We start from the raw sequence: 19887 nt of genomic DNA, 5'->3' as shown, positions 1-19887 counted from the left end.
AAGACCTTGAAATGATAATTCATTTGTTCACAGCAGCCAGAATGGTAATCTTCCAATAGCTGCTTCTATTGATGTTTGGCTTTCTAAAATCTGGAAGACAGCTACCATGATTAAATTAACAAATTTGATCAGAGGAAGAGAATGTAGGCAGAAAAAGAACAAGTTTGCAGGAGAATGAACTCCATTTATTCTCTCTTGGAATTATAATGTGAAGGTCTTAATCTCAGGGTTGTGGGTTCGAGCACCACATTCAGCAAAAAATAGATCCCTGCTTTTCAGGTGGTTGGACTAGATGACCCTCATGGTCCCTTCCAACTCTAAAATTCTATAATTTGATTCAGTCAATACATATCCATTATTGGGAGCATATAACATAATTTGTAAACTATAATTTATCATTCTAAACTTAATTGTATAATGATTATTACCACAGGTGCCTTCATTCTATACCAATTCTACAAGAAAAGAAAAACTCGATATATAAAAGCCTGGCTCTTTGAACTGTAATTATTCTATATATGTACTTGAAAAATAATTTTAAATATAAAGAGGAATGTTAAGAAAGAAAGAAAGAAAGAAAGAAAGAAAGAAAGAAAGAAAGAAAGAAAGAGGCCAGCTTGACTGATATTCTATCCATTCATTATGTCACTAATTCACACTTTAAAATTTAATAAAGAGAGCGAGTGTGGTGGTTAAGTGTCAGACTTAACCTAGGACCTGGGAGACCAGGGTTTGGATCCCCATTTGGCCATGAAGCTCACTGGGTGACCTTGGGCCAATCACTGCCTCTCAACCTAACCTACCCTGCAGGGTTCTTATAGGGATTAAATGGGGAAGAGGAGCAGGAGCACTATGTACACCATTTTGAGCTCCTTGGAGAAAAAGGTACGGTATAAATGCAATAAATAAATAATAAATAAATTTCTACGGGTCGCAGAACATTTTCCACCCCCTGCCACTGACTGACTGAGCTTCCAAGTCCCAGCTACCTGACGGTTTGGTCGGCGATCCAGCCTGCATCACACTGCTCATAACCACTGAGATAGGCAGCATACAACTGCTCCGGTGTGGCGATCTCAGCTTCTATTCTGGTACAGGCCTCCTGGGCCTTGGCAAAGGTGTAAGCATAGCGTGCAGAGCCTTCCCGGTAAAGGAACACAACTCCTAGAAGATGGGAGAAGACATCATACATTTAGAGCAAACTGAAAGTACATAGCTTTCCTCCAATAATCCTGGGAATTGTAGTTTGCTAAGGGTGCTGGGAATTGGAGCTCTGTGGAGGGTAAACTACAGTCCTGGGATTCTTTGGATGAAGCCAAGGCTGTCAAAGTGTTATAAATGTGCTTATATGCATGCTGTTGAATCAGCTTGTGTGCATCCAAAGGGGGCCTTTAATCAATCCAATTCTGTTGGCTGTTTTGCCAGCAATGAAGATCTAGCTTTATAAATTATTAGATAAGTTCACGAAGAGTGGTCTGTCGGTAGCTGTTAGTGATCGTAAAGGTTTAGTGGAATCTCCATATTCAGGGCAGTGTGTATTTGAATACATAAGAAGATCAGGCATAGGGTCCATCTGGTCCAGCATTCTGTTCTCACAGTGGCCAACCAGATGCTTGTGGGAGGCAGAGCATAACCATTGTTGCTAGCAGCCATCGATAGCCTGCTCCTCCATGAATTTGTTTAATCTTTTTAAGTCATCCGAATCAGTGGCCATCACTGCATCCTGTGGGAATGATTTCTGTAGTTTAACTATGTGCTGCATGAAGAAGTACTTTCTTTTCTATGTCCTGAATCTTTCAACATTCAGTTTCATTGGATGTCGACGAGTTTTAGTGTTATGGCAGAGGGAGAAAAACCTTTCTCTATCCACTTTCCCTATCCACTTCTCTATCCACTTTTATAAACTTTTATCATGTTGCTTCTTACTCACTACTTCTCTAAACTAAATAAGGCTATCAATGACTACTAGCCATGATGGCTATTCTCATGGGTGTAGCCAGGATTTTTGGGGGGGGGCAGGACTTTTGTTGGGGGGGGGGACAGAGCCAACGAGATTGGTCAGATCGTTAAGTATTTCTATTGTTTTACTTGATGGGGTTGGGGAGGCAGCTGCCCCCCCGTTCCCCTTTGGTTGCGCCCATGGCTATTCTCAGCCTTCATGGTCGGAGGCAGTTGCTAGGAATCCAAGTGGGGGAGAGTGTTGGGTGGGCAGGGGGACTGATGTTTTTCAGTTCTGAATGCAACATGGCTTTATTTTTTGTGTTAGTTCTGAAACTGAATAAAACTTAGGGCTCATACAGACTTCTGCTTCTCCTGCTGCTTTCCTCTGGGAAAATGTGGTTTTACTGCTGAAATAAGTAAACGCCAATTGGGTTTTCTGCAGACTGACGTTTTCTTCAATTCAGTGCTAAAGTGCAGGTTTTTCTGTTGAAAGCAACAGAACCAGTAGAAAAACAACCAGACTCAGGTCTAGAAAACACAAAACAAGCCACACAGACCTGTGCTTTCTGGCACAGGACAAGCAAAAGTGTGGCTGAGTCCTTATATCCCCCCCCCCCAACCTCTGCAATTATAATGGGTGTTTCCTGCGATCAGGCCTAGTGCTATGGGACTTGAATCTGCAATAAACACAGCAAGCCCTTTCAGCAAGACACTCTGGCAGAGCGCAACGTTACCTTTGACCTTCACCTGCAGCAGGTCATGCCCATCCTCGATCCCATGCTGGACATCGCAGCGGTACACCCCAGAGTCGTTGGAACGCAGTTCGCTCAGGACCAAGGTGGCATCTGTTGGTGAGTCTGGATAAAAGGGCAGGGAGACTCTGTCGCGGTAGGCTTCGCTCACCTTCACCTTCAGGCCCCGAGCGACCAGGATCTCAGCTTCTCTGCCCTCTGTGATGAAGGTCCATTTCACACGGGGTGCCCCTTGGACAGCCCGGCGGCCTGCAGTCCCAGAAGTGGGCAGTGGATGCAAGTAGGTAACATGGCAGGGGATGGTGAGGCTGCCGGAAAGAACAGCTCGGACTGGTGGGTATTTGGCAATGGAGACCCGCAGAGCTTTGAGGTCATCTGGAAGGGAGAAGCAAGAAAGTGCATATAACATGAGAAGTTCAGATTTGGCACAGGGCATATTTAGGAATAATAGCCCATGGCCTCAGTCATTTTATACACTGCTGTAACAAACTACAGTTCCTATGATTCTTTGAGAGAAGCCAGGAGTGTTTAAAGTGGTGCGATACTGCTTTAAATGTTAGTCAGAGGGGGCCTTAGAAAGTCTTGTCGATCTACTGGAAATCTCCCAGAGTTTTACCAGTAGATCCAGTTCTGCCTGCTGCTGTAGACTAGCCTCCAAATTCCCAGTTACCTGTGCTTTCCCTGGAGAAGCTGAATGCATTCGTGAAAACAGCCTGGGCAAAGGTAGAGAATACCAGCAGGATATACGCCATTATGGTTTCTGTCAGGGAGAGGGGGAAATATAAAAAGTATTAGAAAGGTAGGCAGAAGAAAATCCAAAACAAATGCCAGCTCCAGCATTCTTACAAGTACCTGAAAGAAACAAAAATTAAGAAATGTCTTTGTTGGGCTGTTTTTCCATAGAAAAATAAATATTCACTCCCAAAGAAGTGAACTGGAGTATAAACTTTGTTAGTTTAACACAAAGAGGCCATTTGTCCTAACGGAATACAGTATTTATTATTTTATTTATTCATTGTATTTATATCCTATTTTTTTGTCAAAGTAGCTCAAGCATACATTATCACCCCCTCCCCTCATTTAATGCCCTGTGAGACAGATTAGGCTTTGAGGTACTCAAGGATCACCCAGTGAGCTTCATGGACAAGTGAGGATTTGAACCCTGGTCTCCCAGGTCCTAGCCCAACACTCTGTTATACCTGATCACAGTCCTGGAGTTCCCTAAGTGGAGGGATTGACTGTTAAACCTCTTTATTGTGAGGGGAATAGTGTGGCTCCTAACAAACTGCAGCTCCTGTAATAGCACTTAGGAAGCTGCCTTACACTGATAAAAGGCCCATCGTTCCATCTTGCTCAGTATGGTCATGTTCTCCAGGGTTTCAGGCAGGGACCCTGTTTCAGCTCCACCTGGAGTTGCCAGGGATTGAACCTGGGACTTTCTGCATGCAAGATAGGTGCTCTACCAATAAGCTACAGTCATAACCAGAATTATTTGTGGGGAGCCATGACTCTTTAAAGTGGCAAGATAGAGCTTTAAATGTATGGTGCAAATGTGGCCTTAAAATACCCATTCCCCAGCGATATGAGTCTAAATGTAGTCCAAAACTTTGGGAGGGCACCAGGTTGGCAAAAGCTGCTCTTTGGCATGACATGGTGCCCAATAAGTGGAACCAACATCCTTGGAGCTGTAGCCAAGCTTTCCCTTGGCACAGAGCAGTGGCTGCCAATAGGTAATTGAAGTTGCACTTGCAGATCAACTGCTATCAGGGAAAATGTCAGCCAGCAAAAGACATTTCGCTGGCACATTCTCCACCCCCACCATTGTCTAGGCCAGATTCTTCTGAAGGGCAGACTCTTCTTTACAAGTACTATGACCTTTCGTCAGTACTGTCTGAAGTGTTTCTGCATGACGGGCCTTGTTTCACTCGCTTCATTGAACAGTATCTCCTATAATTTATTTCTAAGCGGCCTTGGCACAGCTCGTAGCATCACCCGCTTTGGCATTTTTGTAAAGACTGTTTCATCCCAAAGTCACAGAAGACAGACGGTCTGAGGCAGGCCAATTTGGGGTGAGGCTTCCCATTTAGGTTCTGGATGTTTTTAGCTCAGCCCAGGGCCCAATTTCACTTAAATCAGCCAACTTGGTGCCCTCCAGATGTTGCTGGACCACAACTCCTCAGCCAGCTTAGCCAATGGTCCAGAATGATGGGAATTCGAGTCCAACAAAATATGGCCTAGGCAACTAGTCTATGTATTATTTATTTTTAATACAAGTACTTGTATAAATTGCAGCTGGAAAGTAGCACCGTAGAGGAGGCCTCCATTTCTTTGTGAAAGGGAACAGGAAAGGCCCGTTCTCACAAAGGCAAATTGCTGCAACAAACTCATAGATCATTAAGAACAAAGTATGTTTTTTTTCCTTGATAACGTTTATTTCTCATAGACAAATTGATTCCAGATCTAAATCAATTGATTAAGTGGTCAAAAATTCATATGATTAATTCACTGAGGCTGCAACCCAACCTCATTTTCCCAAGCACATGATCCACCGAATTCAATGGAACTTACTTTGAGTAAACATAGGGCACATTCACACCGTACATTTAAATCACCATGAAGCAGTCATGGTTTCATCCAAAGGATTCTGGGAGCTGTAGTTTTTTAAGGGAGCTGAGAGTTGTTAGGAGATCCCAATTTTCCTCCCAGAGCTACAATTCCCCATGTGCATTAACAATCAATCACCCTTTACAGGAAACTCTGGAAATTGTAGTTCTGTGAGAGGAATAGGGTCTCTCAGCACCCTTAACAGACTGCAGCTCCCAGAATCCTTTGAATGAAGTCATGACTGCTTTGTGGTGATTTAAATGTATGGTGTGAATTTGGCCTAAGAGTCAACTGCTACCCCAATTAGCTTCCGCACATGCAATGGCCACCATATTGTTGTACGCAGCAAAATGGCCCCACATTGGGGGCTCTGAGGAGAAAGTTAAAACGCTACAACTTCAGGTCAACACCCTGAGAACTAGACATCCTCTGCAAAGCTCAGCAAAGCGAATTTCAGCTGGAAATTCTGAGGAAGCCCCTAAATTAAGAGAGTGGCCAACTTTTATGCTCTGTGGTTCCTGAGAGCTTTTTAATCATAGGTCTCTTTAGCAAAGCTTCACTGGCTCCATTTGGGCTGCCACCACCGCCACCCAGGCCCACAGTGTGAGAGAAAAACGAGGTCTCCTTCCCTCCGATTAGTCACAGGGACGAGGCCTTTTAAGATTCCATTCAGGCCCCATGTCCTTCCCTCATTCCCTGTTTGAATGTCGGAGACTGGCCAAAGATTCTTTTCTTCCCTTCTGCCTTGTTAAAGAGTTATTATTTGGAAGGAGAAAAAGAAAAAAGGCTATGGCAAGGGTGGTCTTTTTGTGCCAGGGGCATTCAGAAAAGAATGCCCTCACCAATCTCTTTTTTCCTCCAGAGAATAAATCTTAGCAGGTTCTCAGGCAGTTAATGTTGTACTCCCCGCCATGTTTGACTTTGTGGCGCTGTGTTTTCCTGTGCTATTTCTCTTTCTCTCTCTGAATCCCATGGTGGAACTGAAGTACAAATAGGGAAGGTTATCTGACAACAGCACAGGCAGAATCATCCCACAGGAACCAGAGTGTTTGAGGGAAGAGCTGTATCTAGGGCTGGCCCGAAACATTTTGCCACCTGAGGTGAATGACAATATGGCACCTTTCCTCCCATTCCATGTACGACAGCCTGCCAGGCTGGCAGCTGAATCTTAATTGGGTGCTAGCTCTTGGGCAGCATCCTCCATGGCACCTGAGGGGAGCAGGCATTGGGTAGGCCATGGGGCACACCCACTTCCTGCGGCCTCAGCGTTTGCCACCTGAGGCAGCAGCCTCATTCTGCCTCACGATAGCCATGTATCTTAACTTGTGCTTTCTGTGAGTGATTCCATTTAGGCAGGAGCTTATTATGGAGTCAGTGCTGCTCATGTACATAAGTTTTTTGCAACACCTGTACAACAGTGGCATTATCAAAATGCAGGGTTGTTTTCTGTTCTTTCTTTCCTTGTACATTTGCTGCAAAAAAAACCACACAAAACCAATAGAGAAAATTAACCTGGGATTGGAGGGTTGTCATATGTGTGGCAATTTGGAAGTCTCTACTGATAACACCCCTACTTCTGTTCGCTCCCCACCTGAGCTGAGCATAACATACGTCATTTTGGTTTTTTCCAGCGACCCAAATGATAGAAGTGGCCTATTTCAGTTGCTGTTTGTGGAAGGAACCTCCCAGTTTCAACAAACTATTTTCTAAAGAGTACAAGTGAGGGATTACCTCAGAGATTGTAATCACACTGGGCTTTTACCATGAAAATAATAATAATAATAATAATAATAATAATAATAATAATAATAATTATACAAAGGATTTGTGCAAGACCTCTTTTTATCTCTTGTGCAAGCCTTCGACAGAAACATGTAACTCTGGTGCAAGACCTAAATTTTTATTAAAAACTAAATGGAAATATATGACTAGGCCTCAAATATCTAACAGACCACCTCCTTCTAGTGTCATGATGAGAGAGGGAGAAATACTTTCCAAAATCTGCTTTCTAAATGTCATGCATTATTGTGTAAGCTTCTGTCATGTCATCTCTAACTCACGTTTTCTCAAAAATAAGTTTCTCTCATATATATATATATATATATAATGAGAATTTCTAGTGCTTTGAGGAGAAGAAGAAAAAGAGACCAGGTAATTTCAGACTCTCCAGGAGAAAACTCCAGAAATTGAAGAGAAAATCAGATGAGGACATTTTGGGAAGCAGACCTTTTAAAAACTTGGATGAAATTTGGCCTGACTGGAGCTTTCTCTCCCACATTAGATGTAATTAAGTTGCCCACAGGCTGAGTTTGCAAGATTAAAGCCAGCCCACTCAATTGCAAGCTACTTAATTTTCATTTTGATCCATTCTCTGGATTCTCAGCAGATCTAGGAACAAATTTCTCAGGTGTGGAGAGATTTAAAGCAGTTTCAGTGAAAGAGGTAAATTCTCATTTTGTGGGGTGGGATGGGATCTTCAAATAGTGGCCCAGATGAGCAGAGAGTAGTTTTAAAAAACTTCATTTAAGTAGCTTTTATTCAGAACCACAAGAAAGCACTGTTACCACTTATATTAGTACCGTGTAGCTCTATGGTTATCCTAAGCCAGAAGTTGAGAATCATTTTCAGCCTGAGAGCCACATTCCCTTCTGGACAGCCTTCTGGGGGCCACATGCCAGTAAAGGGTGGGGCCAGAGGCAAACATGTTACCTTTCCACAGGAGGCTAATTTCTTCACATGCTCACACTTGTTCTTCATCTAGGGAAGCAAGAGGCATTTTCAGGGTTGAAGGACACATCCCAGCCAGGCCGAAACACTCAAGGAGGGTATGAAGCAGGGGCAGTGAAGTTTGTGGGCTGGAGTGTGTTCTGAGGGCCGGAAAGAGAGGCTCAGGGGGCCGCATTCTTTCCCTAGGCCTGAGGTTCCCCTTTCCTAAGATCCCATGTCTAAGATTCCAGTTTATTTATCATCTGCACTAATTTAATGGCATGTGTGTGCCAAGCTCCTCCAAGGCCTTCTGGCTGGCATACAAAAGGGCAGTCCTGTTTTATGCCTACAGCATCCTTGTGAGGTAGGAGAGACTTGTGAGACAGGGACTGGTCTGAAGATATCTGCATACCAGTTCTCTCGCCAAAGTCATCATTGCCACCTCTGCTGCTGCCTGCTTTGTGCTGGAATTTTGTGCCACCATTTTATGATCCACACTCTCCCCCCTCCCCCTTGAAATGATCCCACAGAGGTGTCCCCAGCTTCCCCTTCCCCACATACCTTAAGGACCACATTTTTGCCTCCTTGGGAAAGTGTGCATGTGCGCACAGCCATGCATGTGTATGAAACAGATGTCCTATTTCCTCCCCATTCAGAATCAGCGCCCCTTGCCACATTCACACCATCCTTTTAAGGCACTATGATACCACTTTAAACAGTCAAGGCTACCCCAAATAATAACCCTTAAGTTGGTTAAGGGTCCCGAGAGCTCATAAGGAGACCCCCTATACCTTTCACAGAGCTAAAATTCCCAGAATCCTCTAGGAAGAGGGACTGACTGTTAAACCATTCTGTACCTATAGTTTCAGTGGCACAGCACAGTCCAGCCAGCTCTGTCAGCTGATCAGTTCTAAATTCATACTCATGAAACAGTTATTGGTCTATGGCTTGAGCTTCCTTTTAGCTGACCAGTAGAAGACAGAATCTCTTAGCACAAAATTCTCATTTTTACCCAAGATACGTTTAAATCAAGTATCCCCATTTTCATCCTTTATCCGCACACCCTTTATCTACACAACAGCCCTATAAGGAAGGCCAAGCAGAGAGAAATAGTCCCCATGTGCATTATACATTTCAAGCAGTACCATACCACTTTAAATAGCCCCCAAAGAATCCTGGGAGCTGTAGTTTGTTAAGGGTTCTGTTAGGACACCCCTCTTCCCTTCACAGAGCTACAGTTCCAGAGTTCCCTGGGAAGAGGGATTGATTGTTAAACCGCTCCGGAAACTATCCGTGTGAGGGGGAATAGGAGCCTCCTAACAACTCTCAGCACCCTAAACAAACCACAGCTCCCAGAATACTTTGAGGCGAGCCGTGACTGTTTAAAGCGGCATCCTGGTGCTTTAAATGTATGATGCAAATGCAGGCTTAGCTTAGCTCACAAAGGTGCCCTGTGGCCATACAGAGAAAGAGAGGAGGCCGTCCGTCCGTCCGTGTTAAGGCTCACAGAAGTAGCGTTCTGCAGCTGCAGAATGAGTCAGCAGCCTTGTGTCCAAGCCCTGGCAAATGTCCAAGAAGAAGCATCACCCACACAAGCTATGATGATGGAAAGCCCTCACCTTCCTGAGTGAGCATTCCCTGCCCTGCCACTCACGCAGCAGGGGCCGAATCACAGGTGCACTCAGGCATCTTTCCAACTATTTCAAAGGTGAATGCAGGGGCATGCTTCAAATATTTTCACCTGCACACTTAAAGACCACTATCTGAGCCCCCACCCCCTGTGTTCGTATATTTTATCTGCAGAAAGAGAACTCACTAGTTGTTGATTCTGTCATGTGTACGATTCCACAAAGTACACAAAGATTCTGCAGCATTTTATATGCTGATATGGAAATCAGAGAGATGAAACGAGGCAAAAATGACATGAAGGAGCATAGGGACATGTGTTTAAAGCACTACAATACTAATTTAAGCTTCTCCCAAAGATGTCTGGGAGCTGTAGTTTATTATGGGCACTGAGAGTTGTTAGGAGAGGCCCTATTCCATTCAGAGCACTACAATTCCCAGAGTTCCCTGTGAAGAAGGATTGTTAAACTACTTTGGAAATTGTAGCTCTGGGAGTGGAATAAGGGCCTCCTAACAACCCTCAGCACCTTAGCAAACTACACTTCCCAGAATTCTTTGGGGGGAAACATGACTGTTCAAAGTAGCATCATAGTTATTTAAACTTGGTGTGGATGTGACCAAAAATGAACACCGTTCATCCTCAGAGCTTTGCACAACATCCTCAGATCTTACTTCCCCTCACCCCCTGCAAAAAAGCTAATAGAATTCTAGGCTGCATCAAGAGAAGTCTAGTGTTCAGATGAAGGGAAGTAATAGTCCCTCTCTTTTCTGCCTTGGTCAGACCCTATGTGGACTCCTATTTCCAGTTCTGGGCACCACAGTTTAAGAAGAATATTGTCAAGCTGCAAGGTGTGCAGAGGAGGACAAGCAAGATGATCAAGGAAGGGTCTGGAAACCAAGCCTTATGAGGAACAGTTGAGGGACTTGGGGATATTTAAATTGGAGAAGAGAAGACTGAGGTGATAATGATAGCCATCTTCAAATATCTGAACAGCTGTCTCATGGAAGAAAGAAAAGGCTTGTTTCTGGCTGTTCCAAGGGAAGGACCCAAAGCAATGCATTCAAATAACAAGAAAGAAGATTCCGACTGAAAAATAGGAAGAACTCCCTCTGTTTGACAGTGGAACGGACTACCCTGGAAGGTTGTGGACTCTCTCCTTTGTTGGAGATTTTTAAACAGAGGTTGGATGGATTCTTTATTTGTGACTCCTGCTTTGCAGTAGGTTGGACTAGATGACTTTTGGGGTCCCAACTCTACAATTCTATGATGGATACATATCCTCATAGTACGTATCAGCAAGTTTCTACACCACTGCTGATTGCACTTTGGAAAGCAGACCAAGTAATAAAAAACTCCAGGAAGAAGTTCAGATGGCAAGGCTTTGGTTGGCATTCTTGGCTGCACCCTGGGCTTTTCTTTACAACTGACCTGCTTAAACATTTCTATCAAGTGGTCTAACTAATCGGAATGAAAAGACTTCCCATCATCACAGCTGCAGTTCTCTCTCACACACACATGACTCCAGAAGTTGGCAGGTTGGAAAATATCAACAGGGGAGGAGGGAGCTGCCTTGTGGAATCAACAGCGGATGGAGCGTGTTGCCTTGTGAACACACAAACACACCAAGGTGCCCACTTAGTTTTCAGCGCTCAAGCTTGACAACAAAGCAGCTGAACCTATAAATCTTTGACTTTGGCAAGGGGCAGAGAGAATGTTCCTGGGCCGGCTCTAAGGAACCGCGGGGTGGTTGGTATTGAGAGAGGGAGATAAGCCCCCAAATGCCCAGGAAATGTTATGGCAGCAGGAAAGAGAAATTGGCAGCAGCCTAAAAGGGCGGATGTGGGCCATCTCTTTGTGTCTGCAGGCAGAAGACGGGCATGTGGTTTTTTGGACTGCATCCTGGCAAAAGAGGAAGGTTCCAGATGCTGGACAGAAGATGCTTCTGGCTGCTCTGAAGCCACTTTTCTGTCTCTTCTCTGTCTGTCTGTCTTTCTGTCTGTCTGTCTCCCCCGCCGCCGCCCCGGCCACCTTGCTCCTGTTGTGAATCACTGTCCTGTCACACGCAAACCTCCTGCCCTTCTTCCTGCTTATGAAAGCCAAACCCCGCCCCCAACCTGGTTGCCTCTAGATCAGGAGTTCTCAGAGTGGGGTCTGTGGGCCACCACTGGTGTGCAAGCTTCATTCAGGCAGCTCTCAGTCTTCCATCGATTTCTGAGAAAGTCCTTTTAAAAACAAAAACAAACATATTTTACCATTTTAATATTTTGTTGGAAGCCACCCAGAGTGGCTGGGGAAACCCAACCAGATGGATGGGAAATAAATTATTATAATTATATTTTTTCTTACAGAAAACTTATCTTTAGAACAAGGAATTAACTTCAGAGAAAGTCCTTCTTCACACATTAAACTATGTAACTCACTCCCACATGAGGTAGTGTGGCTTTAAAAGAGGATAGGACAAATTTATGACGAGAAAGGCTATGGATGGCTACTAGCCACTGTCTGTGCTCTGCCTTCATGGTTGAAGACAGTAATGTTTCTGAATGTCAGTGGCTGGAAGCCATAGGAGGGGAGAGGGTTCTTGTGCTTGGATCCTGCTTGCATGTTTCCCATGGGGGCATCTGACAGGCCACAGTGAGAACAGGATGCTGGCCTAGATGTGCCATTGGCCTGATCCAGCAAGCTCTTCTTATGCGACTGAAGAGGGAAGGTGGACCTTCCATCAAAATTAACTATTCATAATGATTTTAATTATATTTGTATCACTTCTTTTATTTCTTGTTTTTTATTGTCTTACAATCTGAATTCTATGCAATGCAAATTGTAGCACCATCTGTAGGAAATAAATTAAACAATAGAAACACAATTAAAAATCATAAAGTCTCTAGCACAGCACATTGACAATTGCTACAGCACATGGAAGAATCTGAGTGGTCTGCCAAGAAACCCTCAGCCTTTTTCAAGTGGTCCATGGGAGGAAAGGTTGGGGAGCCTCTGCTCTAGAGGTCATCTGGACTCCATCTGCCCCTTCAGTTTGGCCAGTGGGCAGAGCTGATGGGACATAGAGTCAAAAACATCTGGAGGGCACCAGGCTGGCGAAGGCAGTATTAAGTAAATAATACATTCCCGGGGCTGGAGGGAGCTCATTTACCCAACCTTCCTGCAATAGATATAGAGGCCTCAACAACCTGCTGGCACAGCCACACACTTCCCTGAGAACAGCTAATTTGGCCCAGAATAAATGGCAATGGGTTGTGAGCTTGGGTGCTACCTCTTGAAGGAGCCACACAGCTGAAAAACAGAAGAGAAGGCCTGACACTCGTTTTCTGCATGCAAAGAAGTATTCAAGCGTGTAGCGAGACATTCAAAAGAAAAGACTTGTGTGCATAGTGCAACTTATGGAACTCATGGCCACTGGATGGCCAATCATGGGCACTATCTTGGATGCCTTTAGATAGAGGAGGAGACAAACAGAGGAGAAGTCTATCAGTGACTATTTTGCATGATAAGCAAACAAAACCTCTGTGTCTGAAGGCATTCAACTTCTGAATAACAGGTGCTGAGAACAGATAAAAGGCGTTTTCACTCCTTGATTGTGGTTTACTTTTGCTGGGAAAAATACATTGGCCTTTCCCAACCTGGTGACCTCTAGATGTTTTGAATGACAGGGGGAAAGGGCTATTGAAACGCAAAGCTGTGTGAATGCACTTCTGCTCCATTATAAACGGAACCTCCATACAGATGCCAGGGACTGAGCCTGGAACATTCTGCATGCAAAGCAGGTATTCTACTACTCGGCTTACTCAAAATAAATCAAGGTTCTAGTACACATGTTTCTGGGTAAATTGCTGATTCAAACTGGAAGCGGCTTTCTACTGAGTCATACCGTTGTTCCACCTAGACCAGAACTGACTACTAATCAAACATTACAGCCTTGGCAAACGTTAATAGGAGACTATATATTTGAGAAGACAACTGTAGTCAGACCACAAGACCATCTAGCCCAGTATTGTCAGCACTGACTGGCAGCAGCTGTTCAGGATTTCAGGCAGGATACATTCCAAACACAACCTAGAGATGCTAGGGAATGAAAGTGGCAAAGCGCATCATCTGCCGCTGAGCTCTAAGGCCATCTCTAGGCCATTTATAAATGCCTTGCTCTTGTCCTGCCTTTGTGTCTCTCCCCAGGGACGCATCCTGCCTCCTCCTGCAGCTGTTTCTGCCTTTGCAGTAACACCAAATGCAAGTCCCAAAGGACTTATATGACGTGTGGACAGTTCAGAGGGGGCTTAGGACTCCTCTCCTCCAGAACCTCCTGCTGCAGCAGCTTAACCTGAAAAACAAGGCATTTCAATCCACAAGGTGCCCAGCTTTTGAGATTGCATCAAACAGTACTCAAATACTTTCAAAGCCATCTTCACAGCCTTAAGGACTGGAAACTTGGACTATTTCTTTTTCAGTTGGAACTGAGCTCCGATATTTCAACTGCCTAGGGGCCTCCACACAGGGTTTAATCCAGCACTGTCCCCAACCCCCACCCAGAGGATTTGTTTGGCTTGTTCCAAAGCTTCTGAGGCTTGAAATGTCCCAGCAATGGAAGAGGAAGAGAGTCTGGCCAAAAGCTGGCTCCCTGAAGGCTGGTTGGTGTGAAAAGCAAACTCTTTGTTAAATTGCGCTCTGTCCCCTGAATGCCAATTTCCATGCCACCAGCTGGCATCTCAAAATGGGCCCTCTCTCCCCTGCCGCTCCTTTGCCGCTAGGAGTAACTTCCTCAAAAACTTACTGGGGCTTTTCTAGTTTAGAGAGTAGGAAAGTAGGAGGTAACGTTATACTTTTATAAAATCATGCATGGTACAGAGAAAGTGGATGGAGAAACATTATTCTCCCTTTCTCATCACACTAGAACTCGCAGGCATCCAATGAAGCTGAATGCTGGAAGATTCAGGACACAGAAAAGAAAGTCCTTCATGCAGCACATAGTTAAACTATGGAACTCCCTCCCACAGGAGGCAGGGATGGCCACCATGTTGGATGACTTTAAAGGATAGAATAAATTCACAGAGAAGACTATCCATGGCTTTGAGCCACGGTGGCTCGGCTCTGCCTCCATGGTTGGAGGCAGTAAATGCTTCTGAATACCAGTTACTGGAAACTACAAGAGGGGAGAGGGCTCTTGTGCTCAGATCCTGCTTGGAGGGTTCCCACAGGCATCTGGTTGGCCAATATGAGAACAAGATGCTGGACTAGTTGGACACTTGGCTTGATCCAGCAAAGCTCTTCTTTGTTGTTGTTTAGTCGTTTAGTCGTGTCCGACTCTTTGTGACCCCATGGACCAGAGCACGCCAGGCACTTCTGTCTTCCACTGCCTCCTGCAGTTTAGTCAAACTCATGCTGGTAGCTTCGAGAACACTGTCCACTTCCATGCATCACCACTGGGGAAACCATAGCTTGAACTATACAGACCTTTGTTGCCAAGGTGATGTCTCTACTTTTTAAGATGCTCTCTAGGTTTGTCATTGTTTTTCTCCCGAGAAGCAGGCGTCTTTTAATTTCGTGGTTGCTGTCACCATCTGCAGTGATCATGGAGCCCAAGAAAGTAAAATCTCTCACTGGCTCTTCTTAGAGGAAGGGAAATGCCTTATACTGTGTCTGTCCAGTGGCCCATCCAGCTCAGTATTGCCAACACTGACTGGCAGCAGCTCTGCAGTATTTCAGGCAGGAGTCCTTCCCAGCCCTACCCAGAGATGTCATCAGGGATTGAACCTGCGATCTTCAGCCGCTGAGTTATGGCTCTTCCCCAGAGAGCCATCCAGCCCCAGAGAGAGAGAGAGAGAGAGAGAGCGCCTGACCCATCCAGTGCCAATGAGGAGAGCTGCCAACTGATCAGGAAATAATGGATCAGATTTTCCCTTTGTCTTTACATTTGATGTGTAGGGATTGGCACAGTCGCCTCCTTTTAGTGTCTGCACATGATGCTGATGTGAAAAGCACAGCAAAATGTGGCAACATGGATACACCCAACACATCAGAGAGGTAGAGGTCAGCAGCTAGTGGACCCTGGAAAACTGATGCCCCACCCTACAGGTGACAATTCAGCAGCAACAGAAGGATGTAGAAGGGCCTGATATGCTGAACCTACAGAGTGTATTTCCTTCTCAGGGTCTTCAGGATAAATCTGAGGTCAAGAGGCCAGAAATGAGGCAGGGGGCAGCCCCAGCCATCTCTGCCCCCATTCCAGCCCTTTTTTCTCCCATTGGCCCGCTCACTTTCTATGTGGGGAGAGCCAGTGAGAGAGAAGTGAGCACCAGGACAGAATTAGGCATATGGAGCCAGCATGGTGTAGTGGTTAGAGTGTGGACTAGAACCCAGGAGACCAGCGTTCTAGTCTCCACTTGGCCATGAAGCTCACTGGGTGACCTTGGGCCAGTCACCCTGACCTACCTTGCAGGGTTGTTGTGAGAATAAAATGGAGGGGGGAGAACTATGTATGCCACATTGAGCTTCTAGGAGGAAAGGTGGGGTATAAATATCATAATAAATGAATAAAACAATTCATACATTTAAAATACAGTTTGCATTTCAAGATGGATCTATCATATTCACACTTTCTGAAAAAAGATGAGAATTATTGATTGATTGATTGATTGATTGATTGATTGATGTACCACCCTATACCTGGATGTCTCAGGGCAGTTCACAGAATAAAATCTAAATATAAACCCACAAAATACATAATAAAAATAAAAACCACCACCACCACCCAATAACCCCCTGTGAACTGACACTCAGGCATTCTCCGAAGTCTGCACTTACCTGAATTTCATGAGAGTTTCCCAACCAAGCAGTGTTTACAAAAATCAAGTGCATTAATTTTAAACCACACTTTCCCTTAATACATTTGTGAAAGTCACACACAAAAACCCATTCAGTTCAGAGAAATTGCCAGCAACGATGCGTGCATTAGTCAAAACTGCATGCAAAAATATTTCTATTAGGAAAGATTCAAATGCTGAGGAATTTTCATGAGGACTTTAAAAAAATAGCAACAATTGCAAGCTGCTGCAGAAATGTAAAGAACTGAATTAAAGATTGGAAAAATGAGAACCAGAGAAGCCAACAGATCTTTCCATCCAGAGGGTGCAAGAATAAATCTATGTTCTAAAAACACATTGGGAAATGGAACAGAATTCCTACATTGGAGATGCACAGGAAAGAGTTAAGGGGGCGGGATAAATGGTGATGCAAGACTCCGCCCTCTAGTCCATCAGGCCCCACCTTTATGCTCCTAGGCTCCGCCCCTCAAGCCCTATTTGACCTAAACAACCTTTCTTGCGAAGGGTGGGAAGGGGGAGACATGGACCACTGTGGCACTCCTTTTCACCCCAGCCTCCCCCCACCTGGTGCCCTCCAGATGTTTTGGACTATAACTCCCATCAGCTGCAGCCCCTGTGGAGCCGCATCCCAGCAAGATTCTTCCTGGCACCCCAGAATCAGTATGAAGAAGGTGACACCCTTTTCCTCCCCTGTTCTGTCCGCTTGCCACAAAAATGGAGCTAGTATTCAAAGGTAGACTGCCTGGCTGCCTCTGTACATGACAGAGGTGCTAAATAAAGTTTTCAAAGGGGTGGGGAACGTAGTGTGTACAGCTGTTTTGTGTTCTGCTTTGTGGCCATGTTAACTGCCATCTTTGTTTAGTGGTGCCTTATTTCATAGAGTCATAAAACTGTAGGATTGGAACAGATCCCAAAGGTTGGTCCCTGACTGGTTTCAATACTTCCAAACAAAGGAGATGTTCCAAAAAAAGATAAAGAGAGAGGATATGTTCAACAAGGATCAGAATTTGAAAAAGTGATTTTGGGGTCTAACAAAAAATCAATCTCTAAAAGATGTAAACTATGGCTAGAATGGGAGACCAAAGACGAACTGATAAAGGAGGCAATGATAAAATGGGCTATTGATATTGGGCATAATGTTGAAATTTCTGAGTGGGAAAAATTGTGGAATTTAACCATGAACTTCTCTGCATGTTATCAAATAAGAGAAAATATGCAAAAAAATGCAACATAGATTGTATTTGACACTGGTCGACCTGGATAAAATGTATAAAAGAGGTTCAAAACTGCTGGAAATGTCTGGAAGTAGAGGGTACATTTATTCATTTATGATGGAAATGTAAACGGGCGAAGGAATTCGGGGAGATAGTGTACAATGAGCTAAAAAAAATCTTTTAATTCACATTCCCCAATAAACCGGAAGCATTCCTTCTAGGCATACCTGGGAATGAGTTACCAAAGAAAGGCCACAATCTATTTCTATATGCAACAACAGCTGCAAGGATAGTAAATGTAAGATATTGGGAAGAAAGAGAGACCCCCAGGGAAAGAACAATGGCTAAATAAACTAATTGAATATGCAGAGCTTGCCAGCATGACATCTGAAATAAGAAATCAAGATGACAAACAGACGAGGAGTGAGTGGGAGTATCTAGGGGAATATTTACAAAAAATTGACCTCAAATATAAATTCCAAGTAGGGGATACTTTGTGACCAACAGCTGACAACATAAAAGATACGAGAGTGTGGAAAGTAAGGTGAAGGAATTAATCGATATGCAGCTAAACAAGATGTAAAAAGAATTGTCATGGAATGCTGGGTGGGAAGTCAAAAAGAACTACTGTATAAGAATGGGAAATGGTGTAACTGTAAAACTGAAAACTTTTCTTAAAAAGGAAGGGATCTCAAGGGTCATCTAGCCCAACCTCCTGCAATACAGCAATCACAGCTAAAGAACCCCTGACAGATGGGAAGACTGATCCTTAAAATCACCCTGGCAATTGTAGATCTGGGAGGGGAATAGGGGGTCCCCTAACAGCTCTCAGGACCCTCAACAAACTACTGCTCCCAGAATTCTTCGGGGGAAGCCATGAGTGTTAAAAGTGGTGTCATAGCACTTTAAATGGGACATGGGGGGGCACTGTGGTCTAAACCACTGAGCTTCTTGGGCATGGGTAGGCAAACTAAGATCCGGGGGCCAGATCCGGCCCAATTACCTTCTAAATCTGGCCCGCGGACGGTCCAGGAATCAGCGTGTTTTTACATGAGTAGAATGTGTCCTTTTATTTAAAATGCATCACTGGGTTATTTGTGGAGCATAGGAATTCATTCATTTTCCCCCCTCCAAAATATAGTCTGGCCCCCCACAAGGTCTGAGGGACAGTGGATCGGCTCCTTGCTGAAAAAGTTTGCTGACCCCTGCTCTTGGGCTTGCCGATCGGAAGGTCAGTGGTTCGAATCCGCATGATGGGGTTGAGCTCCCTTTGCTCTGTCCCAGCTTCTGCCAACCTAGCAGTTCAAAGCATACCAGTGCAGGTAGACGAATAGGTATCACTGCAGCAGGAAGGTAAACAATGTTTCCTTGAGCTCTGGCTTCTGCCATGGTGTTTCCGTTGCACCAGAAGCAGTTTAGTCATGCTGGACACATGACCCAGAAAACTGACTGTGGACAAACGCTGGCTACCTTGGCAAGATGAGCACCGCATCCCATAGTTGCCTTTGACTGGACTTAACCATCCAAAGGTCCTTTACCTTTACCTTATTTAGTGCTTTAAATGTACAGTGTGAATGTGGTGTCTGTCATTCCACAGGTGAGGTGCCAATTAAACTGTGCTTAGTCATCACTAGGTGACCTGCAAGAGTTGACTTATGAGTAAACTCTAGAGCTTAAATCTAATTTTGAGAGGGAGGGGTTACAGAAAAATAACTCATGAAGAGACATCACCTTGCCAACAAAGATCCGTATAGTTCAAGCTATGGTTTTCCCAGTAGTGATGTATGGAAGTGAGAGCTGGACCATAAAGAAGGCTGATCGCCAAAGAATTGATGCTTTTGAATTATGGTGCTGGAGGAGACTCTTGAGAGTCCCATAGGCTGCAAGAAGATCAAACCTCTCCATTCTGAAGGAAATCAGCCCTGAGTGCTCACTGGAAGGACAGATCCTGAAGCTGAAGCTCCAATACTTTGGCCACCTCATGAGAAGAGAAGACTCCCTGGAAAAGACCCTGATGTTGGGAAAGATGGAGGGCACAAGGAGAAGAGGAGGACAGAGGACGAGATGTTTAGACAGTGTTCTTGAAGCTACCAGCATGAGTTTGACCAAACTGTGGGAAGCAGTGGAAGACAGAAGTGCCTGGCGTGCTCTGGTCCATGGGGTCACAAAGAGTCGGACACGACTAAACGACTAAACAACAACAACAACTC

The 19887-nt window shown here is 44.6% G+C and overlaps 1 protein-coding gene across 13 annotated transcripts in view; it reads right to left on the bottom strand.

The window, feature by feature from the left end:
• Positions 1-19887, bottom strand: part of BCAN (brevican) — a 45015-nt gene that overhangs the window by 22758 nt on the left and 2370 nt on the right. For 7 of the 13 annotated variants that reach the window (XM_081892256.1, XM_081892263.1, XM_081892264.1 and 4 more), the window contains 3 exons: positions 3364-3453; positions 2676-3068; positions 990-1164 (listed from right to left, as the gene is read on the bottom strand). In XM_081892256.1, coding sequence (XP_081748382.1) covers positions 990-1164; positions 2676-3068; positions 3364-3445 — 650 coding nt within the window. In that variant the 5' untranslated portion in view covers positions 3446-3453. The other 6 variants (XM_081892266.1, XM_081892259.1, XM_081892261.1 and 3 more) reach the window with 6 other exon arrangements.

This window comes from Podarcis melisellensis (genome assembly GCF_964234715.1).
Source record: "Podarcis melisellensis genome assembly, chromosome: 16".
NCBI classification, from domain to species: Eukaryota; Metazoa; Chordata; class Lepidosauria; order Squamata; family Lacertidae; genus Podarcis; species Podarcis melisellensis.
This window is presented reverse-complemented; position numbering and strand designations above follow the sequence as displayed.